Below are 14,651 nucleotides of genomic sequence, written 5' to 3'. Positions count from 1 at the left end.
GATGGTGGGCATAATTTAGGAAATACTGTGGTGTATCAAATTGGTTTGTCCTATTTTAGAAATACATTGATATTCGTGTAGAGAGAAAATAACATTATAAGAGGTCTCGACCTACAAGTGCCGGTAAACTTTACTATTAGAATGTAATGTTCATCATCCTTGTTATCGACTATTTTCTTCAGCTTCTTGTCAAACTTGAGCTTCGGAGTTCTTGTGCAGGGACCCCTCTCTGCAAGGGCAGAGCCATATATGTAGTTATCCAACTTGTAGTCAATATCCGCCTCAATAGGAGACTAGCTAGATGATCGCTTTGACATCGATAGACAGAGGAGACTAGTTTATGTCGCTATCAATGCTCAAGAAGCACAGCCCGAGTAAATTACCCGGGCTGACTCCGCTATTACCTCCTGACCTAATCACTAGCATTTTCTTCCTCCTTCATTCTTCTTTAATACACAAGCTCGCGCGGGATACCAGATTCCTTCTAATCTGAGTCCCCTCTTAGTCCCCTCTTAACCCACCTCGAATCCACCTGTTCAGCAGGCCAACTTCCTCTATTTCAGAGAGAATCATTAATTGGTGCAGTTGGTAATTTGTTCCAATATATTTGGGTGTAAAGTGTCTGATCAATCATGATTTAATTCTCGATATATTATTTTTTGCTCCAATTTAAATATATAACGTGACGTGCGACTCAATTTGAGTAAGCAATTGCGAATGCAATAATATTATTGAAGTTTAGGGCTTAGAGAAGAGCCACACCAGCATTACGTCATCATGCTTCTAATCCTTCCCATCCATCCAACTGAACTGCTCCGTCATTCGCAGCACCGGCACGGGCTCAAACTCCAGTCCTCGATCCCTCCATTAATTGCCGCACGCTCAAATTCGCTACTGCAACTCTATAGGCATTCAATGCAGTGCTCAATTCTTGTGACATCCATTCGCCATTAACGGAGTTCACGAGGAACTCGCGCCGCGCTGTTGTAATCACGCCTTCGTCGGGATCGATTTCTCTAGCTATATAAAGGGACGTCGATGCGGAGGCAAAGATTGCTTTTTGAGAAGATTTTTGACGCCTCGGCCCGACGGCGATGGGAGTTCGGTGCTCCGGACGGTCGTTATGCTGGTGGCTCGCTCGTGCCCGCTCCAAGTCGTCCGCGCTGGAGCTCGACGATCTAGGTATTTAGCTGCAGTGTAACTGTTCGACGATTTGCCCCATCGAGGGGTTTTGAGTTCCCATCCGTTGCGAATGCAGAGATTGCTGGCGGAGGTGATACCGGTGGCGAGTCTAAGCCTTTGTTCAGGGAGTACAGTTTGGAGGAGCTGCGGGTCGCGACCGACGGCTTCGCCTCCGATCGCATTGTGTCGGAACATGGCCAGAAGGCGCCCAATGTCGTCTACCTCGGCCGCCTCGACCGTGACGTGGCCATCAAGCGCTTCAACAAGTTCGCGTGGCCGGACGCCCGCCAGTTCCTCGTCCGTCCGTCCGCCCTCCTCTGTTCTCTGGCTATGTTGATTTTTTCAATTACCCATTCGAATTTGGTTGCGATGGCGTAGGAGGAAGCGAGGACTGTGGGGCAGCTCCGGAGCGGCTGGCTCGCCAATCTCATCGGGTGTTGCTGCGAGGGCGATGAGAGGCTGCTGGTGGCCGAGTTCATGCCCCGGGATACCCTTGCTAAGCACCTCTTTCATTGTACGTGACATGTTTGCTTTATTTACGCGTGCATTTCAAGCTTTAATACTAGTCTAATAAATTAATTCTCATTTGCTTCTATAAATTTGATTTCTATGCTACAACAAAGGTTTTATTTTTGAGCCTTGTGATCATTATCGGCTGTTTCATCGGATTATGCATCATGCTATGATTGATGAATACATAATACTCAAAAATCAATTCTCATAGCCTTGATTTGAATAATGCCGTTTCCTGAATTTTCCCATCAGGCTGATTAATATCATAACATAAGTGATAACTGCCATGCTACTCTTTACAGGGGATGTGCAACCTTTGTGCTGGCCCATGAGGATAAGGGTGGCACTGTACCTCGCACAGGCACTTGAATATTGCAGCAGCAAAGGTCGTGTTTTGTATCATGATCTCAATGCCTACAGGGTTCTTTTTGATCAGGTGATATTGCCGTAACTCTCCCTGTTGTTTTGTTCTGACACTTAGAATGTAATCATCCACCACCTCCATTGACAGGATGGTAATCCCAGGTTGTCGTGTTTTGGTCTCATGAAGAACAGTAGTGATGGGAAGAGTTACAGTACTAACTTGGCTTTCACACCACCAGAGTATCTTAAGACGGGTTAGAATTCTTTAAAGTATTGAGATTTGTTCTAGATGTTCTCGTTTAAGCAGGGCAGTAAACTTAAAATATTCACTTTTTATTGTTTTTTAAAAGGCAATGCTTGCCCTAATTGCTTGTTTCATTGTCCTAAGTTGAATATGCATGAATATAAAATGATTTCAACTGTGACCTCCAACTTATGGACAGCTAGATGTTTAGGTATGTCATGGTTCAAGTTGACAAAAACAAGCTTTACTTTCCTTTCCACGCAATTGATCCTCAAAGGTAGCATTTCTGGGCTTGAAGTTGTAGCAAGTTCATTTTCAAGCATTAGTCATGAGTATAATCGGAGTGAGATTGCATTGTCCTTCCTATCATTATAAACTCAGAAAAATTTAGGGCATTTGACACTTTTATTCAAATCTTAAATGTAGGATTTCTGTATTTGGATACACAATGTACTTAGTATTACTTCTGGAGAACCAAGATATTGTGCATATCTTTCGTTCCTTTTAAATGTTGACCATAATTAAGGTATCCACTACAAAATGAACTGTCAATGTTTTGCTCTAAGATATTAAACGAGCTATTTTTTGAATTCATATATAGAAAGATTTTATCTCTTTAGTCACTATCAATATTTCTTGGATTGATTTTGCAGGGAGAGTGACACCACAAAGTGTAGTCTATAGCTTTGGAACTGTTCTTCTGGACCTTCTTAGCGGGAAGCATATTCCTCCGAGCCATGTAGTTTTTTTCCCTTCCAAGCTTCTTTGCACTTTGAGCTAGATGTAGTATTGTTATGGTCCCTGATTAAGGACTGAAATATCGAGTGCTAGAAATGTTTGACTTCTAATGTTATCATCCGGTTCTTTTGTGGTTTATCTCCCTCAAAAAGCTTTCACACTGCCTTTGTCTACGGAAATCACATGGCGATGCCAAATCATATGATTGGCTCCTCTTTCTTCTAACTGTTTATGTTCTCACATCTTTGCAGGCACTTGATATGATTAGTGGTAAAAATTATTCATCGCTAGTGGACTCTTGCTTGGAGGGGCATTTCTCGAGTCATGATGCGACTGATTTGGTTCAATTGATTTCTCGCTGCTTGCAATACGAACCTCGTGAGAGGCCAAATTTGAAGTGGCTCCTCACTTGTTTGGGATTTCTTCAAAAGGATGCAAGCGTAAGGCTTTGTGTAGTATAAAATCATTCTATGAACAAATGACAAATTTTGTAACATATGCAGGTGTCATCATACACACTAATGGGGCTTGCCGATTCTTCTGTGACTTCCAAGCAATTGCTCGAACTATCACCTTTTGCTGAAGCTTGTGCGAAGTCGGATTATGTCACTATATATGAAATGATGGAGAAGGTTGGATACAGGGATGACGAGGGGTTAGCCAATGATGTAAGCCAGTGATTCTTCTTAATCTTCTCTTTATCAACGACACAAGGATGACGAGGTTGATGCACGGGTTTAGTTTTTTCTCTTTTGCAGTTTTGTTTCCGAGTCTGGAATAGCCAAAACCAGGAGACTTTGAACTTTAAGAAGCTCGGGGACAATGCTTTTCAAGCAAAAGATTTTGAAACCGCAATCGTTCACTACACACAGGTCTTAAGCAAATGATCAGATTTTTAACTTAATGTAAACTGACCAAATGTCTATGGACGTGCAGTTCATTGACGAAGGCACAATGACTTCTCCAACAGTGTTGGCGCGCCGTTGCTTATCGTACCAAATGACGAACCTGCTACAACAAGCAGTTAGAGATGCTGAGCAAGCACAAGTGTTATCACCCGACTGGCCTACCGCCTTTTATCTCCAAGCTGCTGCCCTTTTCAGGCTTGGAATGGGTAGTGAAGCCCATGAAATGATCAAGAAGGGCTACAAAATAGAGTACAAAAGGAACAACAGAAACTGATGCATGAAAATGTGATTCAATTCCCTTGTGTTTAGGCTTTTGCTGTCTACTCTTCTCTTGTTCATGAGTTTGCAGACTTGCGTTGTAGTTTACATGTTTAGCAAGTAGAGCAGCAAAGGAAAGATATCAGAAAACTAAACTTTCCTGTACACTTGCATACAGATTGTAGTTTTTTTGGATAATTAAAATTTTGTAGCACTAGTCAAGAGTTAAAAAACCAATCTTTACGGCCTACTCATGTCTGACGAAATATCAGATAAACACCCAATGACCAATTTATATGAATTTGTACATACATCCTCTCAATTTCTAACTGTTCTTCAGTAAAGAAATTTCTATTTCGATCTCTCCATATAAAATAAATCATAGATTACAAGACTAATCCTTGTCAACATCTGCTCCTACAGAAATACTTTTGAAGAGTTTCAACATCCACCTGTTGGTGGACATTTCGGATCGTATATGAAGTAATTTTCTGATCCTCCTCCGTAATCTCTCAATAGGAGGACACTCGAAGAATAGGTTTATGAGTCTCTAACACTTAGCCATTACTATCGATCCTCCAAGTAATCTTTTTTGTTTCAGGTAGGGAGATGCCTTTGTACGAATATCCAGAAGGTAGTTGCATGACTCGACTGTAGGTAAGTCTTCCATACTATCCGAGCGAAAAAATTATATGTCAATGCTAGTCTTTTGTTTTGATCAAACTAATCTGCCCGTCTTTGTTCGGGGCCCAACAACAAATAATATAATATCTCATATTTATAGTAGTCATTTGATCAAAGAAATCTCATATTATGTAGAGACACTATTTGAAAAGGGGACAGATCTTTTGGATGACCTGTCCTAATCCACTCTTAGACTAGGATAGACGGATAGGTGGGAGGCAATGACCACCACCTGTCATTATCTTCCACCTGTTAAATAGATGAGGGTCATTACCTCTCATCAATACAAATATTAGATCAGGGGTTCAGAAGATCTCATCTCCTATTTGAACCTATTTTATGTCTACCCTAAATATTCATTTTTAAAAAAAAAACATATAAGTTGGTCTTTAGTATACACATGGCACTATCTGAGTGGTTCAGATAGTGCCTGTAGGGTAGCATCAAACTTATCGTCACATATTGATGTAGTTGTGAATAGCTGTATGTTATGAGGAGCAATTCGCCAATAATAATAAATAATAGCGTAATTTAGAAAAAAGTCATGAGAATGCGAATTTACAATTCGCTGCCTAGAGTGAATAAATTTGTGAAAGTCAAGAACTTGAATGTTAATAAGTTAAAATTTCTGGGCCAGATCGAAAATTTACCATAAAGACGAAACTACCCCAGTTCTATTATCGCATCGCTCTCGTTCGCTTGCTTCTCCTTTCCATTCTCCGAAGAGGGCGATAGCGATGGCGAGGAAGGAGGCGGCGCTCGTATGGCGTCCCATTCCGGGTCTCCGTGATGCGGAGAAGGAACGTACTCCGGCTCGAATCGCTCTGTTCGCCTCCGTGTCCAACGGCGGTGCTGCCTCGGCTGTGATTGAGAGGGAGAAGAAGGACGCGCGGGAGAAGGAGGCGTTCCCGTCCGCGGATCTGCTGTTTCGGCATCCTTTGGCGATTCTGGCGCTTGTTCCAGATGGGGCGTCGCTATTTGCTGCAGCGGCCATCTCCGGTGCCGCCGCAAAGACCGTTACCGCGCCCCTCGACCGCGTCAAGCTCCTCATGCAGGTTGCTACCGTGACTGATTCTGCATCTGCCCTAATTGTTTTCTCCTATCACAGAAGCAAAAAAAAAAAAAGTCGTTTCCTTACGCAAATTTCGTGCACGTTTCCTGATTACACAGTGCTTTATCTTCCTGATTTTCTGTTAATATGGTAGAATAATTATTTTAATGAACATACCTCTTTACTGCAGACCCATGGACTGCGTGTTACTCAAGGAGCTGGAAAGAAGGCATTTAGCTTCATTGATGTATGCACTTCTATGCTGCTTCATTTTGTGATCCCAATTATGCCCTACCTCTATTCTTTGTGCATCTTCTTTCGTTATCTCCTGTCTTTATGACTGCAAATAGGATAATTGTTTTCATGAAGGATATTTTCCAACAGCTAAGTGTTAAAAGTAATATTTTTAGTAGATTGAGTTGTCTAGATCTTTGGAATGCGCCAATTTTATGTTCTAATATTAATATTATAATTTTATAAATTTATATGTCAGGCTTGAAATTGGGGTACTTGGTGAAAAGACTAGCAGAAAAAACAAGCATTATAGGCATTAATTTAATATGGAAAACCTTGGTGTTTCTTGTAGTGTGCAAAGATGATTATTTAGACAGGGAATGAATTTACTTGACAAGCGCATCATGGCTCTAATAGACTTTGTTAACTTTTTTTTTTCACAACATGCTACTATTGATGAGTAGATTAAAAAATAGCTGATGTGGTGTCTATCAAGAACCAATGTGATGGTTTCAATGTAGAAAAAGTTTGGAAGAATCTATTTATCCTTATGATCTCTCCTAATAATTCAAGAAAAGTTCATAAACGTTTTTCCCGATTAGACAGTGAAAGTAAATGGTTAACTGATGGATCTTTAGTGCATAGCTAGTCATGTGACTGGCCTGTGCTTTGAGTTTGTCTAATATGTAATCAAGGTTTTAAGTTTGAAGAGATGGAGCAAAGACATCCTTGCATATAATCCCCCAAGTTGGATTTGAGATGCCCACTTGTGTTGATATTTTTTGTGCTTCAGTTTCCTTTGGGCATTTCCTTTCTTCACGTGTTATCAACTTTATTTCCTTTTTTGGTTTAGAAAGTAATTTTTCATACTGATAACATATTCTAGCATGTTTTAACCTTTTTTCCCTTGTTTTTTTTCCTCTGCCATTTATTGCTAAAACAACATATCATATGGCATCTGAAGCTCTTCAGAGACCAAAATATGGTTGTTTATGTTTAATCTATTGTTTTCATTCAGGCTATGACATTGATAGGGAAGGAGGAGGGGCTTAAAGGCTATTGGAAAGGAAATTTACCACAGGTACTTTTTTCTCTCTCCCTCAGTCATGTTGCATATCAAAGATTAATTTTACTTTTCCTGATTATATTCAATTCTTGAAATGTTATAGGTGATACGGATATTACCATACAGTGCGGTTCAACTCTTTTCTTATGAAATCTACAAGGTACGGATTCTTGCATGGCTGTCTACCATTGCTCTATCTTATCTAATCTACTCTTGACACATGATAATGTTTCTGTTCATTTGGTTTTAGAGACTCTTCAGGAACAAGGACGGGGAACTTTCTGTTCTTGGTAGGCTTGTTGCAGGGGCCTGTGCTGGGATGACATCCACTCTAGTGAGTTTTTGTAGGCAAAACATGTAACACTTTGTTTACTGTTTGTACTTGTGTAAATTTTCTACATTTTGCATGACTAGATCAATTATTATATTGCCTATTAAGATGTGTTGAAGTAATGCCAAAGTTTTGGAACTTCTGGTAATTTAGGTAACATATCCGCTGGATGTCCTAAGGCTTAGGCTTGCGGTGGAACCTGGTTCTAAGGCCATGTCCCAGGTAATGGCTGTTAATGTCTGTTTACTAGTTTATGTGTGTAAAATCTATCTAAATAATCTTATTTTTTTCAGGTGGCTCTTAACATGCTAAGAGAAGAAGGGTTTGCATCATTTTATGCTGGTCTTGGTCCTTCTCTCATATCGATAGCACCTTATATTGCTATTAACTTCTGTGTTTTTGACTTGTGAGGTTACTCATTTTATTTCCATTAGTTGCTAAGTGAAAGCTTACTCAACTATTAATCTTGTTGATCTTGCTATTATTAATCGCAATTGTTAGGTTCAAGAAGTCACTTCCAGAAAAGTACCAAAAGAGGCCAGAAACATCCCTTGCAACTGCTCTTATCTCAGCAACACTTGCTACCTTTATGTGCTATCCTTTGGACACTGTGAGAAGACAGATGCAAATGAAAGGTTCACCTTACAACACTATACTAGATGCTATCCCAGGTAATAAACTTATTTGCGTTTTTTTTATTGATGCTAAATGGTTGAATACTTTGGTTTCTTTAATGTGAAATCTATGATGTCCATTTCTGATATGCCTGATGGCGGTCACATCTAAGTTTAGGATGGTAAGAAGATGGTTAGGATTGCCTTAAAGTTGCTTATGTAAGCAGAGATTTGACCATCAAAAAACAACTATGTTTAGATTGCATGAGAAAGCTTAAAAACAATCATGCTATATCAGGTGTTGAATTCAGTTAAAATTATTTGGAGCACTTTCTACCAAGGGTTTGAATCGTTAGCAAAAGTTCTGCACTACTATAATAAATTTGGTAGTTATCGATGTGGAATGAAGAAGGAACTGCAGAAATTTTCTTTTCATCAAGTAGTATGCTGCTCAACCCAAAATACAGTGCTATGGTCTTGCCATCTGAGAATTGTGTTTTTCATATTCATCTGTTAGTTCTTTCCTCTTCTATTGAAAAGCTTTCGCGGTTGCTCATTGCACTCATGGACCAACTGCTCCAGTGGAAATTATCTTCTAGTCTGCCCTGTAGTGGTCAGACCATTTTACATGATGTTAACTATTACCATGAAACTTTCAGGAATTGTGGAACGTGACGGCATTATCGGCTTATATCGAGGTTTTGTGCCCAATGCATTGAAAAGTCTGCCAAATAGCAGGTTGTCATTGTTTTTCCAGACATATTTCTGCAATTTACCTTTCCATTTGCTTAGCCCTTTTGTTGATGAAGACAAGTAATTGTTTGCAGTATTAAGCTCACTACATTTGACATTGTGAAGAGTCTAATAGCCTCCGGGCGAAAAGAACTCGAGAAAATTACTGAAAGCAACAAGGAAAAATTGGCGAACTAGTTCAGTCATCTTGCCACTTCATTCAGTCATCTCTTTTACAGATTCTAACAGGGGATTCAAGCTGTTGGATGCTGAACTAGGAATGACTGACTTTTGGATAGATTTAGATGAAAGGCATGCTGTTTTTTTTCCTTTTCTTTCTCAGGGATCGTTTGCACTTTGAACACAATTTTTCTTCGTCATATATTTCTCAGATACTGTCTTACATGAGAAGCACTGGTGCATATTATCATCAATGTAATTGTAGTTATTGATTTTATTCTAAAAATCTTGTTTGGATAGTCCATATTTTCAGGAGATTATGACTATTTTGTGTTTAGATGAACAATCTCTGTTCTTTCTTAATTTTGATCTTGTAAATATCTCATTTACTATTACTTAAACCCTTCTATATATAAGGTCATGAACCTTTTTCATTTTTTCGTTATGTGTTAGTCATTATTCCAAAGGTTAATAGTCGTCTGTGATTTATCTCTTCCATGTTGATCCTGAGACGGATTGACGGAGACACTAGGATGATTATATCCTTTTCATTTTCCCCCACGGGTAGGATCAATCCTTTAGGAATTAAAATCCCTTCCTTTAAAGAGTTCACTTTAATTTACGTAAAGGATTAAAATCCCTTCCTTTAAAGAGGTCACTTTAATTTACGTTTTATTTTATAGGCTGACGATTACTTCCTTTATGAGTACGAAGGTAAGTGAAACTCCATTTATTTTGTGCTAAATATAAAATAAAAATGTAATATTATAGCAATTTCTAGCTTGGAAAGTGTTTGACGACTTCGCTGACTCTGTTCCTTTCCTGATTCCTTCCAACCTATCCTATCCGTCCATTGCCCATCATCACGTCCTCGCACGAATCATAACGTTCCCATCATCACGTCCTCTCCCTCCATCTCACGGTCTCGGTCCCATCTGGCCGTCCATTTTTTTTTCTCTATAAAGCTCATTCCCTCCCTCTCGTCTGGCAATCTCTCGCGCGCTCCACCGAACTGTTCACCCCTCCGTCGCCTGCCCATGGCCGTCGCCTCCTCCCCTGCCTTCAACTCGGTCGGTTCCTCGCATTCCCGCCCCCCTCCGAGACCGTCGGTATGGGGTTCGATCGCGTTCCGTAGCCCCCGCGGCGGCTCCAAGCTACAGATCCTCTCGAAAATGTTCGACTCGAAGGCGAAGGATCACAGCGAGATCGCCGTCATTGGTGCCAGAAGAGTGGCGGATTCAGAGGCGTTGTGGTCGGGGAGAGAGGGAGTGGGGCCGAGGACGAGGCGGAGGAAGGGCGGGGTGGCGAAGTGCAGTGCCGAGGGGATCGTGGAGCGGGCGGAGCAGCAGGCGACGCAGATCCCGGAGCGGGCCAAAGTGCTGGCGCTGCTGGCGATGGTCATGTGCCTCTGCAACGCGGATCGGGTGGTGATGTCGGTGGCGATCGTCCCGCTCGCTTCCCGGTACGGCTGGAGCAGCTCCTTCTTTGGAATTGTACAGGTATCCTAATTTGCGATCTGTTCTCTCTCTCTCTCCCCCAACCTCTTGATTCGCGATGATTTCTATCTTCCATTTTCCAAGTTCCGACTCTCCAGCGCTAATCTTTCTTGCACGCGTCTCAGATTCGATTCTCATCGATGATTTGAAATTGCAAATTTATTGGATCAATCGATGTTACTCTTGAACATTGTGAGGAGACCTAAGAAGTCTCTAAAAGGATAGTAAATAAATAATCACTTCCTGCCATAATGTTTCCAGTCCCAATTCCCAAATCCCTTTTCTACCATTTTTTTGCTCCTCCGCCGCTCTATCTCGTTCGGTCCACCATGTGGATCATGGAGGCGAGCCCTTTCAGGAGTTTGTTGGCCTTTTCTTGGTCAGAGACTTAAAGTGAGAGGAATTCGGAGGACGCCGATCGGCCCGATCCCGCAGTCGTCGCACTAATTCAAAGAAAATTTCTTAGGATCCTACGCATGGTTGACGCTTCCTCTGGGGGGAGGGCAGGGCATCTTTCTGCTTCAGCCTAAAATTGCTACATCTTTAGACTGAATCGCCCTTAATAAATTCTTGCTGACTTATTTTGGCGTTGGATCCACGCAACTTGGAGTAGGTAGGTAGGTAGCTGTTTGTCGCCTCTCACCTACTAAATTTTTATGATTTGAGAAGGCAATACTCTAACCAGAACTCTAAATGCAGATTCAACAGGTCCATATGGAAAGATCCATCGCCGTCCACAATGCCAACTCTTGCTGGATTTTTCAGGCCGTCTGTCTATAGTGACTACTTCCTAATTTATTATTTAATGGAAAGGGTTTGAGTTGAGCTTACAGTGTGCTATGGCGAATCAGGAAAGCATGCTGGAAATTTACATGAGTTTTCAGATTATATCAGCTAAACTGGCCAAAGTGCTCTCGTCCTTGTCGAACTGGTTGAGTAGTGTGTGAATGATTAGCTGATCCAAGAGCCTAAACCCTCACTGTCAATGGTCGTCAGTATTTTCAGGTTTGGAGTAGCATGCATTTCCAAAATTTAGTCAGAAAAACTAGGAATCGGGTGTATCAGGATTGGCCCAAAACATTATTAAAATATTAATGTAGGTCTTGTGATAACATATGCCTAACTTTAAATGAGGTGATAAATGTTTGAGGGATAATGCAGCTGCTTAAACTGTTCTGTTGATTGATCTGAAACTCATACCATTAGGCGTGCCTTGGTGAGGTTTGTTTTATGCATCTTTCAGAATTACTTTTTTCTTTCAGAAAGAGAAAGGGAGGATCCTCCATTAATGCCCTAATTGTTTCTTTTATCTCTATGTTGATGACTTCACTTTTTGATCTCATTGCTAAACTTTTCATAAGCTTGACAGTCATCATTCTTGTGGGGATATCTGATTTCATCCATTGCCGGAGGAGCTCTAGCAGATAGATATGGTGGCAAGCGGGTTTTGGCATGTGGTGCAGCAATCTGGTCACTAGCTACCTTGCTCACTCCTTGGGCTGCCAACCATTCCACTGCCATGCTTTTGGCCATTCGTGCACTTTTTGGCCTGGCTGAAGGAGTTGCCTTTCCTTGCATGAGCACTCTCTTGTTCCGGTGAGCCACCTATCTGTCGTGAGTTTGTTTCTGAAGAACAAGTCTCCTTGTTAAAAAACATTGATTCATTTGTACTGAAATAATGCATTTAGATTTGTTTTTTTGGTATCTAGCAGTGATTGCTATACTGTTATTTTGATTCAGATGGTTTCCCTGCAACGAACGAGCCAGTGCACTTGGCATTTCCATGGCTGGTTTCCATCTGGGAAATGTAATAAGCTTCCTGGCATCACCAATTATATTGTCAAGCATTGGGCTTAACGGGTCCTTCACCTTCTTTGCCTCACTTGGGTTCCTCTGGGTATTAGTATGGTTGGTTGGAATCACAAATGATCCTCGTGATAGCCCTCATATTAGCCAGGCCGAGCTGCAGTTGATCCAGGCCGGGAAGAAGGACTTGAAGATGGAGAAAATCCCATCTTTTAGCTACTTACTCTCCAAGTTACCAGCTTGGTCATGCATCCTTGCCAACATGACTAACAATTGGGTGAGTTCAATCTCTACTTCTCTTCTTAAACTTCCTCTATTGCCCTGTACATACTCAAACAAGTTTGCCTTGAAATCCAGTTCAAAGACATAACATGAGGGTTCTTTTAATCAGCAAAAATTTGTTCCACATGGACATGTACTGTGATCCATTATATCTATATATCAGAATGATTTGGAATGATGTCCTCTAATGTGACTATTCATTTTGAGAAGGAATGAATTCTTGCGTAAAAGGTGTGTGTTGAATCAAGGATGCTCCATACCTATTAGTCTCACATGGATTAAGTATGGTGATCTATTTATATCTATGTATTAGAGGAACTTCTCCCTCTCAAGTGACTAAAATCTTCTTAGGCTTTTCTCTTATTCATTGTTATCTTAAGGCCAAGCTGCAACTTTTAACTAATCCATCTTCCACTGCAGGGCTACTTTGTACTTCTGACATGGATGCCCATGTATTTCAAGACCGTATGTCAAAACTTCCTGTGTATATAGATACCTATATTTATACCTATTTCTTTGCTTAATTTTCTTCTTGATCACACAGGTTTATGATGTGAATCTGAAACAAGCGGCATGGTTCAGTGCTGTACCTTGGGGGGCAATGGCTCTGTCTGGTTATGTTGCAGGAACTACTTCGGACTTCATGATCAAATCTGGCTGCAGCATAATAAAAGTGCGAAAGATCATGCAGGTTTCCCCATCTTTTCTTTCCACCTCTAAATCACACTTCAACTACTGAGTCAATCTAGAAAATCATGAGTAGGGAAACCGTCAAAACCCAAATGTTAGTACCAAATCTTTTGTCTTAACATGTTACAGTCGATCGGCTTTATCGGACCAGCTCTGTCGTTGTTGAGCTTGAGGTATGCGCAAACATCAACAGGAGCAGCAGTGCTCATGACTCTAGCTCTCAGCTTCAGCTCTTTTAGTCAAGCTGGCTACATGCTCAATATTCAGGTACCATCTAAATTGATTTCTTGGGTTACTTGGTCTTATCTCATTGTTGACTTACCGGATTTTTCCTAATTTGTGTATGCACAGGACATTGCTCCAAAGTATGCAGGATTTCTACATGGTAAGTTTCTTTGGACAGAGAAGTTCAAGCTTGGAATTCTTCGCTATCCACTCTCAAATGACTAAAATTTTGATCGATTAAAGTCTTTTGAGATGCTATGTGTTGCTTTAAACTTATAGCTTCAACTTTAAATACGATATAGTCTAACATCTAACGTATATGTCTGAACAGGAATAACGAATTCCGCGGGGACATTCGCAGCAATTATCAGTACAGCAGGAACAGGCTACTTTGTCCAATGGCTTGGATCATTTCATGTCTTCCTCACCCTCACAGCAGCTGTCTACTTGACCACCACAATTTTCTACAATCTACATGCCACAGCTGAACAAGTATTCTTCTAAATTTTTGTAGTTATTTTTATTTATTTACTAGTGATTGTTAGATTCGTCGAATAAATTTGCAATTTTTGATGGATCATGAATGATATTGATCGCCCGTGTCTGCCATTGATAGATGGCAAGCACCAATAATAGGCGACCAATCCATCTATCAATTGTTTATGTTGATGATCAACTAAAATTAAATTTTACAGTGTAGTCTGAATATTCATAAAGTATATTTGGAAAGCAGATGAATCTCATCGGATGGTTTAACATCGATTTGATATATTTATGAGACATTTAAATTTTTATTATATATTGGACTGAGCATTTGGTTAAAACTGAAGTAATTGAATCAATTGAGTTTGCCAACTAAAGCAAATAAATCGGACTGAATTAATCAAAATTTTAAAATTAAATTAAAATTGTATTTAATTAATTATATATTTTATTTAATTAACTATATTTTAAAATAAAAAATAATTAAATTAATATTCATATTTGATCTATTCAATTTATTCGATTTAATCCAATAATTTTAAAATCCGAATTGAATTAATCGGAAATACAA

The 14,651-nt window shown here is 40.3% G+C and overlaps 3 protein-coding genes across 3 annotated transcripts; all 3 read left to right on the top strand.

The window, feature by feature from the left end:
* The first annotated feature begins 469 nt into the window (after positions 1–469).
* Positions 470–4,423, top strand: LOC122045040 (serine/threonine-protein kinase BSK5-like). The gene is made up of 10 exons (XM_042605088.1): positions 470–1,182; positions 1,259–1,479; positions 1,561–1,696; positions 1,998–2,131; positions 2,207–2,312; positions 2,956–3,041; positions 3,292–3,480; positions 3,544–3,708; positions 3,799–3,912; positions 3,977–4,423. The coding sequence occupies exons 1-10, from the start codon at positions 1,095–1,097 to the stop codon at positions 4,220–4,222; spliced, it is 1,485 nt and encodes a 494-aa protein (XP_042461022.1). The 5' UTR covers positions 470–1,094; the 3' UTR covers positions 4,223–4,423.
* Positions 4,424–5,568: 1,145 nt separating this feature from the next.
* LOC122045041 (thylakoid ADP,ATP carrier protein, chloroplastic-like) lies at positions 5,569–9,402 on the top strand. The gene is made up of 10 exons (XM_042605089.1): positions 5,569–5,945; positions 6,132–6,188; positions 7,194–7,256; positions 7,345–7,401; positions 7,492–7,575; positions 7,726–7,794; positions 7,866–7,978; positions 8,074–8,243; positions 8,846–8,924; positions 9,014–9,402. The coding sequence occupies exons 1-10, from the start codon at positions 5,628–5,630 to the stop codon at positions 9,114–9,116; spliced, it is 1,113 nt and encodes a 370-aa protein (XP_042461023.1). The 5' UTR covers positions 5,569–5,627; the 3' UTR covers positions 9,117–9,402.
* Positions 9,403–10,098: 696 nt separating this feature from the next.
* LOC122045037 (probable anion transporter 2, chloroplastic) lies at positions 10,099–14,366 on the top strand. The gene is made up of 8 exons (XM_042605083.1): positions 10,099–10,597; positions 11,964–12,190; positions 12,335–12,677; positions 13,103–13,147; positions 13,227–13,373; positions 13,502–13,639; positions 13,724–13,757; positions 13,929–14,366. Exons 1-8 carry the CDS (start codon positions 10,136–10,138, stop codon positions 14,099–14,101), a joined length of 1,569 nt encoding a protein of 522 aa, XP_042461017.1. The 5' UTR covers positions 10,099–10,135; the 3' UTR covers positions 14,102–14,366.
* Positions 14,367–14,651: the final 285 nt, after the last annotated feature.

The sequence above is a fragment of the Zingiber officinale genome, chromosome 2B (assembly GCF_018446385.1).
Source record: "Zingiber officinale cultivar Zhangliang chromosome 2B, Zo_v1.1, whole genome shotgun sequence".
NCBI lineage: Eukaryota > Viridiplantae > Streptophyta > Magnoliopsida > Zingiberales > Zingiberaceae > Zingiber > Zingiber officinale.
This window is presented reverse-complemented; position numbering and strand designations above follow the sequence as displayed.